The sequence below is a fragment of the Stigmatopora nigra genome, chromosome 14, assembly GCF_051989575.1.
Source record: "Stigmatopora nigra isolate UIUO_SnigA chromosome 14, RoL_Snig_1.1, whole genome shotgun sequence".
NCBI lineage: Eukaryota > Metazoa > Chordata > Actinopteri > Syngnathiformes > Syngnathidae > Stigmatopora > Stigmatopora nigra.
This window is the reverse complement of record NC_135521.1, coordinates 10052501-10073346: the sequence shown is the minus strand read 5'-3', so window position 1 is coordinate 10073346 and position 20846 is coordinate 10052501. Positions and strand designations below refer to the sequence as shown.

Genomic DNA, 20846 nt, shown 5'->3' with positions numbered 1-20846 from the left:
GATACTTCCTGAAAATGAATAGGTCTCATTAGGTGTCTAGTATTCAACCATATATAAACCTATGACTAATCTAAAGCATCTATTACATTGCTCACATATAGCCTCCTATCTGTTATGTGTCTTGCTGGCCCATTTCCCTCACGGGATTTCTTTCGCTGGAGTTTGCTCAAAGGCAACAGCCTGCTCATCGCCAGTGTAAAGACAAGCAGACGAGAGGGAGAAACAAATAAATAAATAAATAAATTTAAATGAAGCGTCTGGGACAGGCCCAGGGCGCACAAGCTGTTCAAAGACTGGAAGGGAATGAGCTCATGCTGCCAAAGCTGCATTTTCATACAGAAAGTGAGAAGGATTCATGGGGAAAAAAAACACATTTTGGGAGGTGTATCTGGGGATTTGTTCCAACATCCTTTATCCTGCCTACAGAGGCATAAAGTGTGGTCATAATGCTTCCCCACTGAGACCGTTAGCTGTCCCCTCTAAATAAAAATACAGACCCTTGCAATTCAAACTAATGTATGTGTGTATGTATATATATAGACAAATATACATGTGTGCGTATATATACATGTGACTATATATATATATATATATATATATATATATATATATATATATATATATATATATATATATATATATATATATATATATATATATATATATATATATATATATATATATATATATATATATATATATATATATATATATATATATATATATATATATATATATATATATATATATATATATATATATATATATATATATATATATATATATATATATATATATATATATATATATATATATATATATATATATATATATATATATATATATATATATATATATATATATATATATATATATATATATATATATATATATATATATATATATATATATATATATATATATATATATATATATATATATATATATATATATATATATATATATATATATATATATATATATATATATATATATATATATATATATATATATATATATATATATATATATATATATATATATATATATATATATATATATAGATAGATATATTATAATATAAAAGACAAGCTTCATGATTTGCCCGATATTCTGGCAATATTTTTCTGACAATTTATGCATGTGTCAAGGACCCAGTGTTGTGACACCAATGTCTTCAAAGTGGAACATGTTTTTTTTGCTTATGACAGGTAGCAAAATCACTGTGATCGTTTTCAGTGAGAGGAAAAGGACACCTTGCTGTTTCAAAAGCCTTACATAAAAAGCTAGTGCTCATGAGGGTGTCTCATTATTTCCATTGCCTTGAGGTATCAAGTCTCAAATTGATCTCATATCTCAGCAATGACAATCTGCTGAATATGAATCAGGTGTTTGGAAATGGGTAGCAATTAGAGTGCTGCCAACACATGACAGACATATTGCACGACTGTATTGTGCATTATTAACTCATGGGCATATTGCATGTCCTAATATCAAGCTCGGAGCATGTCGGAATTAATTTAACAACATTACATAATACATAATAAATATTAATAAAAAAAGGCACTACCAAAAAAAAATCCAAGCAGATTACATCTCGTAAACACAGGAATTATTTAGCAGGATTCCAACTGTATTACATGAGTCAGTTGAATTGAACTGTCATTTACTTTCAAGCTCGGGAGCGGTGGGGCAATCTTATCCATCGGTAGCAGCAAAACTGACATTTATTTTGAAAAGATCTATTCCCTTTTAATCATCAGAATTACTTGGGGTAATTGATTTACTCTGTGCCTATTGATTAAACTCTAATACTTCCATCTCATTTTAATTGTAATACTGAAAGGTTGCAAAAACCTCTACTTTACTTCAATGCACCTACATATGTTCAAGATATTCCTTAGAATCGCAGTCAACACTTAATTTAGCAATGAATTATGCTTCAATGTCAGGCCTCACAAGAGTATTGTCTCAGTAGCTCCTTTTCCATTTGCCTGTATGAGTTGTTTAGGAACTGTAGGCATCATTATCAGCCGCTTCTTGTCTGGTAGCACAGACGATACTAGAAAGGTCAAAGCTGGATGAGAGTGTGAAGTGTAGCCCTACATTTAGAGCGCACTGTGTGCTTGGCAGACTACATGAGGGTGAAGTCAAGGTCATCATATAGTTGTCTGTCTTGTTTGGGAAAATATCCGGGTTAGAAATGAGACACCTCTCAAAGATAAATTTTCACGACACTATGAAAATTAGGGAATTGTGTTACACAACAATAGACCCGCCACCTTCCCCACTTGGTCTCATACTACTGTGAAAAAAAGGCAATAATTGGTTAGTAGGTTTTGTGTTAGGAAGAACATTAGATTAAAAGCAACAGGCCTCGATTCGGGGAACCTGGTGATGGCATCAATTGGATTTAAATTAGCTTTACCCTTCGGAGAGCTCCAATTTTAAAGGGAAATGGGATCAAAATTGTATTTGGTTTTCTACAGAGGCGATGACAATTGCATGTGTACTCAGGGATTGAAGGTTGATTTCTCCACCCTGATAATAAAATGAAGTCAATGTGCAAATGAAAGCACAAAGAGATTCATTTTCTCATTGCCTCCATCAACAGATAGTTATCATTCCCTGCAGTGGCAGAGTTCTGAGATTTTTTTTTCCACAGACAGTCAGCAGTGTCTTTCATTAAATGAGTTGACAGGATGGAAAGCTGGCTATGCTCCATGCCTAGGTTGCCGCGTGCCACTACTGCCAGCCTGAGAGTGAGCTGCAAGGGGTGGGGCTTTTGGCTTTAGTGTGCTCCAGGGCAGGTGTGACGAGGCTTTCAGCCAAAGTCAAGGTTAGGGCGATAAAGTGCAGGATGCAAGCAAAAAATGGAACATTTACACTGGAAAAGGGGATGTCATTGTAAAAAAAAGACATTAGATGCACACTGATGGATTCTGATAGCTCGTCTGTCTGATATCCTGTGGTGCTTTTAGTTTAAAGCTTCAATGATGGGGAAGCTGTCACAGAACACTGACCCTCCCAACGGCTTGAAAGTGAACAAGTGCTCATCCCACTTTCACTGTTCTATGGGTAACCAAAACTTTAAGTTGTGGGTGGACAGGTTGTAAAATGAGAAGCAGTTTGTTAACTTTATGGAAGTACTTTGTTGAAATTGTAACAACTTTGAAATGAGTTGTTTTGTGTGATATTAACAGTAGCAAAGTTAAACTTGATGTCTAGTTTTTCTAATTGCTGTTTTGTGCTCTGCATTTTCAGAAGAAAAAAAGAATATTGAATGTCTCTTAGTATTACTTGATTGCAAATGTTTAATAGTTTTAATTGTAAGCTGGGAAGGTTATATTTATTAACTTTTTTTTACTTAATATAATTTGGATTTTTACTAAGTAATTTCACATTCATCATTTGGATTTTTATTAAGTAATTTCACATTTATACGCAAGTTCAAGGTGATCTTATATAACTCTGAATACAAGGGGTATCTACTGTAAGTGTCAATCTATATATATATATAGATATATTTGTGTTTGTGTGTTTTATGCAATAGTATCAAAACCACATGAAGTGTCACTGTCAAACTGATCAACACAATAATTATCAGTGGGAGGAAAATCTAGGATAAAAGCAGCATGATTGGAAGTACAGTGATGGAAAGGCGTCGAATAACACTATTTTCAGACAGGCTGTGTGGGTTGAAACACACTTGTATGCTGTAAAGGTGTGATATTTTCAAAGCTGAGTGAGATTCTCCGTATAGCTCAGGGTCTAACTGTAAATTGCTTTAAATATGCCATTTCTTCACTTCTAGGCCTCTTTTTGTCCCGCAATGGCACTGCACACTGACTTCAAAGTGGGTAGAACAATCAACGTTGTTCTGTGTGGTCTTTCTTATTATCAGTACCACCTTAATTAAATTTCTGTTATTTCTCTTTTCTTCCAAATCAGTAGAAGACTATTGCCGCATTTACGTTTTGTCAAACAACTTCCAGCCTGTATTGTACGCCTGTTATTTTTTATGTCATGGACAGTTGACTATATTGATGTTCTCCTGTAGGTTGTGGCCTTGGGGAAGAACAGCCGTGGCTACCACTACATTCTGTCCAATCTTGTAAGTAGTAATTGAGATGCTGTAGGGCATGAAACCTGCCTTTTGCTAGATGCAGACATAAAGGTTCCTTCCTTCATGGCACGCACCCAATGCACATTAAACTTTTGCATTTAATGGTTTACGCTTTATCCACTCTCTTATCAGTACCAATATGGCTATAAGACAATATAGTGAAAGTCCTAATAAATGTGAATGCACCATATAACCTGATAGGCAATCGAAAATTATAGTAAACATTTTGAATTGCTTGTGCATGAGAGCTTCTTATATCCATTCCTCTTAGTCAAGTTAAGGTAAGCTTAAATTACAAAAGTTTGTGTTATCCTTCTCTACTTTTTCCCCTTAGTGAGCTAAAAATGATGTACACACAAGTCTTCAAAAATCATCTATTGTTTTAAACATACATCCCAAAAATTCTATATGTATATTTTATATATATAAATATATATATATATATATATATATATATATATATATATATATATATATATATATATATATATATATATATATATATATATATATATATATATATATATATATATATATATATATATATATATATATATATATATATATATATATATATATATATATATATATATATATATATATATTGAAATTATTAAATATCTCAAAAAATCCCTTAACTTAGAAGTCTCCTGGAATAGCTTATCTAACTCACTTCAATTCTTCAAAGTTTATATTACTGTGTTAGGGAAAATCTATCTCTCTGACAATTTGGAAGCAGACAGCAATACATGAATTTTCTACTGCTTATCTGTGGTCGAGCCATTGAGACAGCAGTTTCAGGAAGAAAGACTCAGCCCAGACTTCCCTCTGCCTAGCAACTTCATCTAGCTCCTCCAGGGGGACCCCAAGGAGTTCCCAGGACAGCCTTGAGACGTGTCCTAGGCTTTCCTCTAGTGGCACGTGCCTAGAACGCTTCATCAGGGTGGGCGTTCAGGATGTATCTAATCACAAGCCAGAGCCACCTCATCTGGCTCCTCTCCCTACATATGAGCGGCGGCTCTACTCTGAGAAACTCCTGGATGACGGAGCTTTCACTTTTATCTCTGAGGGAGAGACCATACTCCCTGTGAAGGCAACTCGTTTCAGTGCCTTTCAGAGGAAAACAGCAATGATATAAAGGCCACTACTTCCAGAAGAAAAATAATCATCCTGCCGAGCCAACACCAATTGTCACAGTATGCTGTATCGACCCAGATGCAAGCGTTTAAATGTATTTTGTCAAGGGCGATATGACCTAACACCTTCCTTTGACTGGCTCCAAGTCCAAATCAGCTAAGACCAATCACAAACTCCAAAAGAGAGTAGCAGAAAATATGTGTCACAATCATTTTGGTTTCTAAGAAAGTGTGTACACAATCAAATCTATTTTTCTGCACTATATTGGCACTGCTTTGCATGTTATTTTAAGATGGAACAACTGGAAGTACAAGTTAATAAATAGTGCCTAAAATTCACCAAAAACGATGTATTTTCACTTTCAAATGTTGACATTTTAGTCACTAAAAAATGAAGGAAAGTTATAATGTCTTTATGGATATTGGGTACTAAATACACAGCTAAGACAAATAATTTTGAAATTATTAAATCTCTGAAAAAATCCATTAACTTAAAGGTCTCCTGGAATAGCTTATCTAACTTCAATTCTTCAAGTTGTCCCTCAAAGTTTATAGGAAAACATTCAGTATAATACCAAACACGTTGCATTCACCTTGCCTACAGCATGATTTTTTTATTGAAAATAAAATGCACCTTACATACTGCCAAAATAACAAATATTTTCCTAGTGTTTTGGCCTCATGCCTTATTCAAAAATGAATTAAAAAAAATAAAAGAAAGACAACCTCCACAAGACTTTGCCAACACTCTTTCAACTTTGTCCTATCTCAGGGATTTTCTAATGTAAGTTTGGACAAAGTCTTCGCCGGAGGAGCCAACATTTCAGGGTTTCAGATAGTCAACCCTGAGAACCCCATTGTGCAGCAGTTTATGCAACGCTGGGAGCGGCTAGATGAAAGAGAATTCCCAGAAGCCCGGAATGCTCCTCTGAAGGTACTTTGATTAGAAGGCCTTTCACTGTGCATGCAAAGTAAGATGATCGCTCCCTTCTGAAGTTAAGAGCCCCCCCACTCCTTATCCTCTGTTTCCCTTTGTCATTATTGTCTTCTTCTTCTCTTTACTTTCTCCACTCAGCAACCCTCAACAATCAATATATTGATAAACTGCGTGAGGCAAGGTTATATTGTAGCTTCAATTTACATCTAATTAAACAATGAGCAAAAAAAGGAAATGGATTTTGAATGGCATTTAATTAGATTTTGTCATGCTGAAGTGGTCCAAAAAAAAAACATGTTTCCCAACCCGTCGTTGGTGAAAAGGTCAGAATAAGTTAAGAGGGACGCGCTTAGGGAATAAGATCTTATATTGATGTGCCAGCCTCATGCTAATTATGCAGTAAAAGTTTTGAAAGTGATTCTGACCATAGAAACTAAAAGATCTAATCAAATCTGTTTAATGACATTACTGAGATAAATGGATTTATGTAGTAATTTTGGTCTTTAAGAGTATTCAGTCAGGGCAATTTATTAATCAGTTTTGATAGATGAGACTTCATTGGGATAAACAGTAAGGTGAGATTCTAACACGCAAATGATTACGTATAATAACCTCTGTTAGTTGTCACTATAGAACAATAAGAAAGGCACTCTTTATCCTACATGTTTTTCTACCTATCTTTTCTTGGATTTCAGTACACTTCAGCGCTCACGCACGATGCCATCCTGGTGATAGCAGAGGCCTTCCGATACCTGCGACGCCAACGTGTGGACGTCTCACGCCGTGGCAGTGCCGGCGACTGTCTTGCCAATCCTGCGGTACCTTGGAGCCAAGGCATCGATATTGAAAGAGCTCTCAAAACGGTATGGGTTTGAGAATGAGAGTAAGACACCAATCTTGGGTTAGATTTGCAAGCAACTAAGTGGAGGGAAGGCTGAAAGAAGTAAAGTAGAGATACTGAAAGAGTGCATGATGAAGATAGAACGTGATGGAGAGAAGGAACGCAAATGCAAAGTTATTCTGCTGCCGTTGCCTCCCGATATCTTTGAGCAGAGCTCACTCATTACCATAAAACGACATATTTTATTAAAATGAATCCAGTTCATCATTTGATTAACAGACTGTGCACACTCCAGTGGCTCCAAGGACAGCTATGTAATACCAGTTATATATGCAAAGTGATCTCTGTGTGTCTATGTGTGTGTATGTGCAACATGGCAGGTCCAAGTGCGGGGGATGACAGGCAACATCCAGTTTGACAATTATGGCCGTCGAACCAACTACACCATAGATGTGTATGAGATGAAAATAGGTGGGCCTAGGAAGGTAAGAACATAAGGCTGTTAACTTTCCAAACAGCCTGATGAGAAAATGTTTAACTAAGGTGGAAACATCTTAGCACAGAAAAGATGAATGAAAATATGTATGCACATTTAGTTATAAAAAAAAGTACTTTAAAAACTCAGTTTCATTCATATTAACCATTTGGCTCCCCACTGCTGGCAGGATTTTTGCCTATGGTATATTAGTTAGAATATACATACAGATATTCCCCATCTAAATATAACAAAATTAGCTTTCTGAGATCATTCATATAGTATTCATAATGACTATTTTTTTCTTGAGCAAGGAAAACTGCATTGTTGATCTGGGGTGGCTTCTTTTCTACATGTTTCCATTTGCTCATGGCAACATTTTACGTCTAATGAGCATTTATCTTATTATTTTGATTTCTACCAATATTAGAATCACACAAAACAACTTGCATCCTTGCCTGTTATTCAACCACTAATAGCATTCCATTGTGAGACACGCAATAGTATACTAATGTCGTGGGATCATGGAGATATGCTTTCTGACCCTTTTCTGGAATAATTACCATTCAAATAAGCAAATTTTAAAATGCTGAATCTCAGTGTTGCATTGACATTATAGCACATAATGACCTCTGGCTTTATTTCATAACCTCACCCAGTTCCAAGAGACAGCTGTGATTTTCTCATGAGTGAGTGTGTTTGGTTCCTATATGACACATACAATACACCGGCGGCCTTTGGGGCCTATAAAGCTCACTCTTCAATTAGCATCACGCTACCCTTTCAGCCAAAAAAAGGCAGCCAAGAGGGGAATCTAGTGCAGGGGGTTTGAAAGTGTGCGTGTGTGGAGGGTGACAGGGTGAGTGTGAGGCAACGAGGGAATAGAAGACAAGCTGGGCAGCAGTATGTCAAGAGCGGGAGGCCGAGTCTGCCCAGCAGCAGTGAGAGGAGGAGGCCTGCAAGCTGTGACTGTCACAAGTGATGTATAGACTTGATGTGTCCCCGCCACTCAGGGTGAAATCAGGACTTTGCCTCAGGAGCAGAACTCCATGATAGGACTCTCTCATCCCATGAGCACGAAGACATAACATAGAAACATTGATGTTTCTCCAATTGATTGCAATACATTCTCAACTTTGTCAGCAAACGTTTAAAATTCTAGCGCCTCCACTCAGCGTGCAAACATTTTTCCCTTACTTTTAACACCTGCCTGGCCCAAATATTTAAAGATCTGACGGCCCAAAAAAAAAAAAAATGGAGGCCAGATGTGACTAGGGAAATCGGAGCCAGTAACAGTTAGAAAACTGGCAGCAACATATGCAAGGCGTTTCATCGTGAGCCAGAGCAGCCATTATTTCAGATGGGCAAACAAACACTTGACATCGGTGTGAGTTAAGCATCTGTATAGCAGAATGCCGCAGCAAAAAACTGTAGAGCCACTGGAATGATACGCTAAATTATTAAGTATGTATACAGTTCGCAGGCCCCAATATTAATTATTTACCGGAAATATCTAAGAGGGTAAAGGTGTGAGGGGTATAAGTTGTCTTCCTGGTGCATAAAAGCAATTAAAATGTCACACTGCATATAAAAAAGGAGGAGGGATTGGAAAATGAATTGCTTATGCTCATGTATGTGATAATTAGCGTATGACAAAAGAAATACATTGTCTAGATTACTGCACCACTCAAATATTAACATTCTTCTCAGTTGTTTCTATTATAATGTATCGAAGGCACTATTTCCATTGTAATTTCCTTTATGTCGTAAAAACAGGCGCCATGTGCATTCATTTGCATTTTTTCTTAAAGTTTTCCATGGATCATAGTGAGTTCATGTTTATACATTTTAATCAGATGGAAAAAAATATGTTTCATATTCAAATGTTAACTTAATGAGTTGTTATGTATTATATTAGAAGCATTGTTAGGAACAGAAATGAAAACTAAAATACTAGTTCTGGTCTATACTTCCACTTTCTCCCTGTTTAGAAAAAAATGTAACAATATATTTAAAAATTAGTCCTATACCCAAGGCTGGTTACACATTTTGACTGCATACAAAAAGCACCATTGGACTGTAGTGTCAACAATTAGGATGCAACACGAATATGCTGCTATGGTAGTATTCATTTGAGAAATTTGCCATCATTAAAAAATAATCCAATCTATGTTGCTATGTACAGACAGTATGTATTGCTGCCTTTTTACGTTAGTTTGTTGTCCGTTTAGTGCAGCTGTATTTTATCAAAATAGCACTAACCATTGTTTTCTCTTTTCAGATCGGGTATTGGAACGAGTTCACACGCTTTGTAAATATTATGGACGCACAGGTCACCAATGACTCCTCAGTGGAAAACCGAACGATTGTGGTCACTACTATTATGGTACACTTTCCAAAATGTTTGAAATGTTTCACATATTCTGCCACTCAAGGTCATGGTGTTGATTGCCAATGAGTGAGACATTCTGTCCTGGGCGGGTAGAACCACATCTTTTTTGTGTTGCTTTCCATCCACTCACTACATGTTGAAACAGTCAACCCATGTTGGGGGGAGTGTTTCAACTGTATCCGTGTGGGTGTCAAAGCATTTTGATTTTCCATACTTCAGTGGCCTGTTGTAGCAGTGACATCACAATAATGGTAAATTAATTATGGTTGACTCCATCAGTTACATACGTAAGTAAACCTGTCTGTCCTCATCAAGTAAATGTTTAATGACACTTGGGATCGACTGGCCGAAAGGAATGACTTGAAAATGATAATGCAATATTTTTTTCCAACTTTGGGAAAGCTAAATAATAGGAAGTTGTGGTACACAGTATTTCCTTGTTTTTGTTATTTTGCTTCGACTGCGCCTTTCATTTGTTCTGTGTTGAACTTACAATTGGGGGTGAAGGATTTGATAATTCTTTAATAATTACCACTCAACTGTACACAAAGCAAAAAAATGGTTGGCTATATTTTTGCAATCAGGCAATTCAGTCAGCAGTAAGAAATCTTAAGAAATACAAACATGGAGATACGAACATGAGTTAACTGTTAGAAATGCTTGATGGATTCTGAAGTGAGTAGAAGTGTTCAGCACTGAACAAACAAACCATTGCTTTCCCACTTGCACTAATTGCGTGCGGCTGTAATGACGATGCTCGCCCTCCTGAGTAGCCCTATTGTTTGTTAATAATGATGTGGTTGGGAAGAGAAAAGATAAGCTGCACCAGAATTTTGAAGGGGAGTTGAAAACTGCTCTAATTCTTTCATACGGGGAGTTATTTTAATTTTTTTCCCTTTAAAGCTCCCACTCATTTTGTTTCATTTCCTTTTGACTTTTAGATTTTTTTTAAAAATCTTTATTATTATATTATTTTTTTAATGGAACAGCCTTTAAGTCTGGACTAGTGCAATGAGCCTGAATATGTTAAAATAAATTTGGGCTCTCTGATCTCTCTCCTGTCACTAGCATTTACTTGTGAAACCCATCCCCATTCCCATCCTCACCTATCACTGTGCTGACTTTGCCCATTCAATGACTCCCCAGCCTTTTATGTCCCTATAAACACCCCTGCTGTTCAAAGTAAGGGCCATTTACACAACATTGCTTTTAACAGAAAACAGCTAAATGACCCTCACAAATGCTAACAATAGAGATTCTAAAATAAAGGCAATAGCTAAAATAATATTTCTAACATGTAATCGTGTTTACAGTGAAATATTACAAAGTATATGGGATCTTGGTAATGTTTTGACACTACATCCAAGTACTCCTCAAAAGAATTATGATAATTTTATCTTGATGTTGTGTAAACACACCCTAAAGCGAGTTTTCCACCAAGTGTTACTGTTTAGTTTGTTTGGCATAATGCATTTGACGATTTTTTTTTGCATTTCTTCCACTGAGATACAGTACGTTTAAGCAGGGTATATGGTCTATCAACGACATAACATATGTAAATAACAACTCTGCTAAGGAATCCAGCATATTCAAATATTAGATATTTGAACCAGCAACATCAATACAAAATATCCTGCAGAACTTTTCTGGTATTGTTGCTTTTAGGTACTGGTCCTGCTGATACAAACACTAGCACATGCTGGATTTCTAACAGGGATAATATCATAGCATCTTTTCCTAACCAGACATTGTGTCAATCATGAATTACTTCACTAAAGAAAATGATTGTAATTCAGGACAGGGTAGACCAAACAAGACAAATGACTTTCAATTCTGCTTCAAGTTGTAGAGGGTGCTACTGGTAACAAATCAATAAAACAACAGCGTAAAACCTCTACACAAGCATATCTGTGCAACCACTGCACCAAAAACATTACTTAAAAGTTGGATGAGTCAGTTACATGCAGTATCGCTTGGTGGAAACAGTGTTAAATGGTACTCCTTCCTTCAACAACCCCACCACCCTCTAAGATTAAGAGTTGCACCCTTGAGCTCAAATTGGGTTGGGTGCATTGGTCCGGGTGTCTGCTGGCTTCCACGTCTTGATAACAGCAGTGAGTTCACGCTATCGTGCTACTGTTATCAGAGCATATATGTGCATTAGGAATGCATCATCTCTTTCTGCATGATTGCATGGAAGTGACTAGCAACTAGTATTGTATGTAGTAGTGTATGTTAAATCTGTGTGTGAGCACAGTTTCAAATGACTGCATGCATGTATAATGCATAACTGAATTGAATAACTGAATATGTAATGTGCCAAGTGGTTAGAAAACCAGTATGTGTTTGAACCAACAGGAAGCTCCTTATGTGATGTACAAGAAAAATTATATGCATCTGGAGGGGAATGACAGATATGAAGGCTACTGCGTCGATTTAGCGTCTGAGATTGCCAAACATGTTGGAATTAAGTACAAACTGTCTATAGTAATGGATGGGAAGTATGGAGCCCGAGACCCCGAGACCAAGGCATGGAACGGGATGGTGGGTGAACTGGTCTATGGGGTGAGTACTGGGAGCCTCATTTTCACTGATTACATGACAGTTTGCAAGGAACTTCAACATGAGAGGAGATCTCATTTTTCTGTCTTAAGACTATCACCAACAACTCATTGGCTATTGCCAACCACAGTCTTAATGCTGTCCGCGGTGCTCAGCCTTGAGAAAAATTGAACAATGGAAGCTCAAACATGGGAGGGTTGGTGATAATCTTGAGATGGAGAAAATGAAATCATTTCTCAGTGCTGTTCTCTGAAATGATTCAGTCTTGCTTAGTCTACAAATCCACCTTTCATGCAAGCGAAAGCAAGGTAAGTACGTGAAAACAAAGAGTCCATATGGCAAACACTCTGTAATCACTTCAATGAAAGACGGATTGTGTGCCTTTGAAGTGATTGTGTAATTGTGTTCCATGTTTGATGTGTATGATGAATATGCCACACTGTAAATTCACAGCTGACAAAATCAACAGTTAAATGGTCGCTCGCGGTTAGAAACAACCAAATCCATATGTTTTGTACTCTATAAAGGTTGAGACTCGCACATTAGCGAAGGGTCACGCTATGTTTCAAGTAAGACAAAACTCCTGCACAGCTTTAAACTGAGCCAGAATAAAAGTTGAATTAGAGCCGAATAAAGAGCAAATTAATACTTTTGATCTGGAGATCTGTGCAATTTTCCAACTGTCAGAATCCTGGCTTTACTCACCAATTTTTTTCTTCCTCATATTGGAAAATTCAATGCACTTAACTACCAGTAGAGAAAAGCAGATCTTTCATGACATCTTTTTTTATCAGCCCATGATTTTACAGCTGCTGGGCTGAGACTAATAGTTGTGTACATTTTGACCTTTTGATTGTTAAATTAATTAGATCTCCGCTGTCTTTTAAAGGTTAGGCCTGAAGCTGCTATTGGTTTGTTTCCCTGGTCATTGATTGAGTACTGCTTATGCCTGCACAAGGATTAAATGGTTATAGCCCTTCACAAAGGTGTCTTGACAGGGGAAAGAAAACAATGGTTTTTATTGGGTCCATTTGCGGACCATTTGGGTCCAAATATGTCTTATGGCTCAATTTCTGCTTTCTTTTCATCAATTGTTTAATATTTTTTATGACTCTCAATTTAATAAGTATGATTTTACTCTGTGTTGTTGATTAAGATGTGTTCTCTTGTTTTTTTAATTTTTTTCATTTCATAACTGGTGTAATGTTTTACTAATGGCTGCTGTTAATGTTCCTGTTTCCAGAGAGCAGATATAGCTGTTGCACCTCTCACCATTACTTTGGTTCGAGAGGAAGTGATAGACTTTTCCAAGCCATTTATGAGTTTGGGCATCTCCATTATGATAAAGAAGCCTCAAAAGTCCAAGCCTGGTGTTTTCTCCTTCCTGGACCCACTGGCCTATGAGATCTGGATGTGTATAGTATTTGCCTATATTGGGGTGAGCGTGGTTTTGTTCCTGGTCAGTCGGTTCAGTCCTTACGAGTGGAACCTCGAAGAACAGGATGAGACCAAAGACCCACAGACACCTCCTGATCCTCCCAATGATTTTGGGATCTTCAATTCTCTGTGGTTCTCATTGGGTGCATTCATGCAGCAGGGCTGTGACATCTCACCAAGGTGTGTAAATGATAAAGACATGTTTGTGCAATGATATAATTTTAAAAGTGGCAAGGAATATATATATTTTTTCTTCTAAAAACATTTTTTTCACTAGTCACAAGGGCCCATGCTCTACGACTCTAGTGAATGCATACCATCCACTACTTTCATTGGAGCATGGGTGGGCGACACAAAATAACAAATATATAAAATACTCAACAAATGCAAGATGATAGAGAGGCTATTTTGTCAAAAAAACACATCAGTGTTGTTCTTGAGATTCATTTTCTGTACCTAAATATCTTATTTCTGTTTTTCCTGTAATGGATAACTGTATTACAGGTCTCTCTCAGGCCGTATAGTCGGTGGTGTGTGGTGGTTCTTCACCCTCATCATCATCTCATCCTACACAGCCAACCTGGCTGCCTTCTTGACAGTGGAGAGAATGGTCTCCCCTATAGAAAGCGCAGAAGATCTAGCAAAGCAGACAGAGATAGCATATGGCACTCTGGACTCAGGTTCCACAAAAGAGTTTTTCAGGGTGAGTGTTTCTTCTGAACTTTACACAAAGCACATCATTATTTTGAAGGCTTTTTAGATAATCGAAATGCTTGTATGAGAAATACCACTCGATAAAAATCCATTTGCAGCTAATTTAAGTGCAAAAATCTTGACCTGTATATTTCTTCAACTATTTAGACATGAATGTAAAATTTATGCAGCAGTACTGCAGTGTGCAACCTTGAGTTACCAGGGTTGTCAGCAGAAAGGGTGATAGCAAGCAACATGGAAGACTATGGGGTGATAAAAGCAGGAGGCTAATCAAGCACCAACATCAGACTCAAACTCAGAGGGGTCAGCTCATGAAATACAATTAGTTAGCTGGCCATGGCTGGCAAATTAGACATAATGAATAAGCATTCTGTAGGTCAAACTGAGCTGTCTGAAGAAGCTGTCAAATGCCATAGAAAATATGTCCATCGGGTAAAGGGGACAGAAGGGCAATAAAACTGTAAATTAAGATAAATCTGGGTTCATGATAGCTTCTAAAACAAGATCAGATGATCACATGCCATTGGCTCCAACTGACTTTCTCCAATTTTCTGTTTCTGCTGTTGAAGGCAGCATCCTCTTTTCAATAAGGAACTACAAAAGGACATTGTAATAATGAAACAGCCTTCTGCCCGCTCAAAAGCAAATATTTATTTTCCCAATAAAAGGCATCTTGCTTTTTCATAAATACACTAAAAGGACATTTGGAAAAGGATGTTTCTTACCAAGAGACGCATGCCAAAACCATGCATAGAATATGAATTTGGCAACTTGCCAATGCCTGTTCTTTTCATATGAGATGTTGTACCTACATGTATCAGGTCTTTTTATTCAAAAGATGGCGGATGCCAATTATAGATTAGGTTCCTAACCTGACAATAGAGACACTGCGGGCTCTTGTAACAACTTAGAGCCGGTCACAGAGTGGCAGTTCTTTCAGATTCTGTGCAATGGGTTTTTACAATATGTTCAAACAGAAAATGACATTTGTGAACTGCTATTCTTAGTGACTTTTAATTAAATCTGTAGAAACTTGACATGAAAATAAAGAGAGAGAGAGAGAGAGAAATGGAATCTGCATTAATGAGATCCATACAGCACCAGCAAGCTGGGAACTTTTGCATCTTAAGCTTATGATGCCAAGTCTATTACATCCCAGACAAGAAAAATTGGGGTTTGATTTTTAAATACTGTGGAAACCCTACAATTTGTCCATCAATGCAGTAATCGATCTTGCATATTCTTTATATCCCCAATTTATATCTAAATTGTATACACTTTTTGATTACATTCTATTCTACATTAAGATTTGGGATTCCATTTGTGCCTTCTTTCTAACATTTTATGACCGACATCCACACACATGGTAGTAGAACATAATCAGACTTGTCACTTGAACCACGTAGTAAAACGCTAGCTTGGACAAGCAAGATTCAGCAATCTAAAATGCACATGAAAATGGAAAATGGTGCGTATTAATGACTTCAATGATACTGCATATTCAAGCCACTGTTTAATTCTGTGTGTGGGGAAAAGAATAAATGGCCCAGCAGAGACTCTAGATGCATTTCATTTAACACAATTACAATGAAAAGAGAATGACGGTAATGAAATACAAAAAAATCCTAGTTTACCCCTGAAATAACTTTACACTAAGGTCTCAATGCCCAACCAAACCTCTTCATCTTACTGATGTGCAGGTGGTATGAAAATGGAACAACAGCTTGTGTGCAGTCACTGAGCGCATTTTTTTTCTCAGCATAAAAATCAATTTCACGTCTCAGCTATTGTGACGGAGACATTAGAGCTTCTGCATGGTCTAACACTAACTTTAATGAGTAGATTTTCTAAGCAGAGAAGACCTGCTTCTGGCCTGAGCTGCATGAAGAGTAGCCAATTTATTCCAGGAATCCGGAGGCTGCTCTGCAATCATGTCGGTGCTCTGTAACACGACTCCCAAAGCCCTTGTCACGTTGCGTTTCGGGCGAGTATTGACTGATGGAGCATCTATAAAGATTACAGCTTGTTTGCATATGAGAGGGAGCTATCAAATGTAATGATAGACTACTGTGAGATAGGCTTAGCCTATGGCAAAGCTTTGTCCTTAGAGAGCATTGCTTCAGGCATAGACTTCAAAGATATGTCATTTGCAGCTCAGGATATCGGGATACAAGTACACTCCTCAGAACCGCAACTTTTCTTTCTTGGGAGAGAAGTCCAGAAAGAATAAATAATGCGTGAAAACTGCGGTATTGCTACAAAGTGATCAAAGGATTGACATTATGTCGAGTGCCAGAATCAAAGCAAACCACCATCCTCATGAAAGAATTAGAAAACAAAACAGAGGGTTTGCAAACTATTCCACAAAGGGCCTTTCAAACAAACAAGACGGCATCTTTTCACCAATCTGGTGTCTAACAAGTGTAATCAGTTGATTGCAGTCAGGTGCAGCTTGCTTTAGCAGAAACCTGATTTGTTAAACTGTCTGTGATGGATTGGTTGGAACAAAAACCAAAACCAAATGCATCCCTTGATGACCTGTTCTGAGAACCCTGCTTCAAGGTGATAAATCTTTGTGAATTACCATAACTCGTTGTTGAAAGCATTTTAAACAATATCGTTATATCTATGACCTTTTGTTTTACTTTGACCTTAACATTTTCTCTACACTCGTTGAAAAAAGTGGTGCAAGAAATGTTGTTGATGATGTTCGGATGCAGGACATTGTTTAGTTTTAAATGTCTTGGAAATAAATGCATAGGGACGAGAATCCTGCTAGGCCCAATACATGTGAAATTGACTCTATATTCAACATCTGTTGGTATTTTTCTTATACTATTCCCACTGTTCGATTTCCCCTTTAAACATCTCTGTTGAGACTTCAGTTACCATACAATCAGCCTATTTAAATTTTGACCGCGTTGCTTCCTTCCCAGCTCTGATATTGATGAATTGACTTCATAAAGCACTGAGACAGCACTCTGCAGTCAGTAATCAATTGCCAGATTTTTTCTATTGTCTCATTTGAGGAGGAGTTGGAGCTTTTCTGCAGCTCATCAGATTAGCTTGCAGTCTTCTGAGAAATTGCCCTCTAAGCGGGTCTCCTTTCCATGCCACTTTGGCACATGTAAATTGTATAGGGATGTACCCAGATTGTCAGCAAAAACATTGCATCCAGCTCAAAGTCCTCCTCCCATCCATCATATTTGCATCACCCCGGACTACTCAATGTCCCTACTTGAAGTATTTTTGTCTTTGCGGGGAACTTTTCATCCTGCAGGCTTTTTAAAATGTGTGTTATGCTCCATCTCATCTTATCCTCACCCCTGGTCTGATGCTTTATGACAAAAGCCCAAAACAAATTGTATCGTACAGCGAGACAGTAAAATGCTCTCCTTGGGTGAAGGTTAATGCATTTGTTTATTAATAAAGAGGCATTCGAGATGAACATGCTCCTCTATGGAGGACTTTTTAGGACACCGAGGAGTCCTGGTCTGGGTGACACATGGTGACAAAACTCACTTCACACGCTAAATCATTCTAGTTTTTGTTATCTTCAAGATAATTGCCTTAGATTTACAGGAACCATCCTCTCCAATCTGAGCTAATGATGTTACTTTTACTGAGGTCAAACTAGGAACTATTGTCAACATTTTTTTGTTTTATTGAATACAGTCAGTAGTAAGGCATTCCCAGGACTCCTGCTCATGACTACTTTACCAGAATCTGTTCTGTTCAAAGTGTGAAATGCCTAATGCCAAAATACATCCAGCACCACTGAATAATTTAATTGATGCTTATTATAGATAGCGCTCGACTCACCCAAATTTTACCGTCTGGCTAATCCTAACCCAAGGCATTTGGAATATTCTCATCTGAGTAAATCTGATGGGTTGCCTCATGTGTTGGGAAAACAGCCTTTTTCCTACGCTCACGTTACTCCTTTCACAGCTCAGATATTATACTAGAGGCAGAATGGAAATTCAGTGACTACACTGTAAAAGTCAAGGCATGACTGAGGACTGTTTTCAATGATTTGTCATGCAAGAATAGCCTCTCTGAGACTGTAGAGAAAGATGGATTGACCTAGGGTGTGAAAATTGTTTTCTGTACATGCAGCCTGCGCAGAAGTGGTGAGTCGTATCTTTAGGAATGAGGTGAAACTATCCTCAAAGCTTACTAGCAGCTTGAAAACTGCATCATCCACCCTTAAAAATTCTTGATTCCAAAGACTACGAAAACATCTTGCATGAGCAATAGATTGACAGTCTGGTGAACTAAAAAATAGCTTAGAAGATAATGCATGTTTTTATGAGGGAAATGGATTTTCTAGATTCTTGTGCTTTGTGATCTTAATATAATTCAGCAGATTTTTTTCAGAAGTATAAAAAGATATCCAAATGTTTTGAAACGATGTCTTTCAATACTTCTTAATGCATTTTCAATCGAGTGATCATAAAGCTCAAAATACTACAACATCCATTGTAACACAAGATAATTAGTGTGTTTATGACCCTATTCTTGTCTTTTGTTTCTTTTTCTTGCTCAGCGTTCCAAAATAGCTGTCTATGAGAAGATGTGGTCATACATGAAATCAGCTGAACCCTCAGTCTTTGTTAAGACCACACCCGATGGCGTGGCCCGGGTACGAAAGTCAAAGGGCAAGTTTGCCTTTCTCCTGGAGTCCACAATGAACGAGTACATCGAGCAGCGGAAACCCTGCGACACCATGAAAGTGGGCGGGAACCTTGACTCGAAAGGCTACGGAGTGGCGACGCCCAAAGGCTCAGCATTAAGGTGGGTGGAATAATATAACAATATCCACCATGTTGTTATAATATTCCACCTACCCTGATGTCCCCTGTTGTCATTCTCTTCTCATCCTCTCGTTTTTTTATTTTGTTTTTATGGGCACAAGAGGTAACGGTAGTATGATTTTCAATGCACTTGAATACCAAGGTTTAAAGCTATAACTGTTTTTTTTTAAAGATCTTTTTAGCGTGTTAGACTTTTTTTTTTTGCTAAAGCAAATCCAATATGGCTTGAGCTAAGAATCATTTCATGTCTTTGTCTTCCTGTTATTCTTCTCCCCCCTTCCATCTCTCGTTCCGTCCTACCTGACTGTTGTGTTGTCATTTTTAATTTAACGGTTCAATGCTTTTTCAATTTAGCTTTTTAAAAGCTGTGCTGTCACTTGTGACAAATGTTAATTGCATGATGTTTGTTGTTGTTACTTCTCTTCTCAATGACAAGTGTCCCCATCCCGCACACTTCAATTCTAAACTACGTAACCCCTCATGCCACCTTTTCCAAGATTTAACACTGTCTGTACCTTAAGTGAGCCTCTATTATCACTTCGTATTCCTGAAATTCTTAAACCGCAATTTGTCTTTTCCCCAGAACATTCTACTCAAGTAATTCTGTGCTAAGCTTCAGTAACAGTGGTAGCCTCTCTACCTTAGCCTATCTTCAAAAATGCTTGGAACATACATTATTTTGCATTAGATTTCTCACGGACCTGTGCATTTTCTTACAAGTTATGTTTTATCGTTTCAAGAAATGCTGTTAACCTGGCAGTTTTAAAACTGAATGAGCAAGGCCTCTTGGACAAATTGAAAAACAAATGGTGGTACGACAAGGGAGAGTGCGGCAGCGGGGGAGGTGACTCCAAGGTCAGCCTCGATGTCACCACAATCGGGTACTACAGTGCAGAGTAATCGGCAAGGCTGTTACAGCAACCCAACCAGAACCGAACCAAATGTCCGCTTCGGACAACCTGCTGCTGCCCTACGGCACATCACCCAATTGACTGGTGTTCTGGCCAGACGGTTTAACACATCAGCTCAAAAATGGAGCCCTGCTTAGCAAACAGAAGATCAGTATAACAAGTGCACATGTATCAAATGGTGAGGTGAATATGCTGCCCTGCAGTCATGAAAGTTTGGCGGTCATTATTCATGCTTACAGATCTGCATGGCAGCTCATTTCATCTGGGATTATAGTCTATCAAGTTTTCTGGAAATACAATTAGTAATCTTATAGGCATTCATCAACCTAAGCCAATGCTTAAATATTTTCCTGGAAGTTGTTAACATTTCTAGCATATGTTTTCAAATCCAGGGAAAGATGGCTCAGCTTTGATTGAACCGGCAGCTGCTCTGTACACATCCCAGCCCAGAATCCATGTGTTCTGAAGCCAATGGGATCAATCATTCCCAGTGGCATA

At 37.6% G+C, this 20846-nt stretch overlaps 2 protein-coding genes across 11 annotated transcripts in view; one reads left to right on the top strand and one right to left on the bottom strand.

Moving 5' to 3' along the window:
- LOC144207146 (uncharacterized) overlaps nucleotides 1-20846 on the bottom strand; it is a 163922-nt gene that overhangs the window by 93539 nt on the left and 49537 nt on the right. The gene's annotated exons all lie outside the window — the stretch shown is intronic.
- gria3b (glutamate receptor, ionotropic, AMPA 3b) overlaps nucleotides 1-20846 on the top strand; it is a 63675-nt gene that overhangs the window by 36455 nt on the left and 6374 nt on the right. For 3 of the 6 annotated variants that reach the window (XR_013328583.1, XM_077732397.1, XM_077732400.1), the window contains exons 5-14: nucleotides 4061-4114; nucleotides 6035-6196; nucleotides 6895-7062; nucleotides 7421-7525; nucleotides 9797-9901; nucleotides 12266-12472; nucleotides 13713-14086; nucleotides 14411-14609; nucleotides 19170-19417; nucleotides 20178-20292. Coding sequence is in view for 5 of the 6 variants with exons in the window: in XM_077732397.1 (XP_077588523.1) it covers nucleotides 4061-4114; nucleotides 6035-6196; nucleotides 6895-7062; nucleotides 7421-7525; nucleotides 9797-9901; nucleotides 12266-12472; nucleotides 13713-14086; nucleotides 14411-14609; nucleotides 19170-19417; nucleotides 20178-20292 (1737 nt within the window). In the remaining variant the exon portion in view is untranslated. Of the gene's footprint in view, nucleotides 1-4060; nucleotides 4115-6034; nucleotides 6197-6894; nucleotides 7063-7420; nucleotides 7526-9796; nucleotides 9902-12265; nucleotides 12473-13712; nucleotides 14087-14410; nucleotides 14610-19169; nucleotides 19418-20177; nucleotides 20319-20846 lie in introns of all 6 variants that reach the window. The other 3 variants (XM_077732398.1, XM_077732401.1, XM_077732402.1) reach the window with 2 other exon arrangements.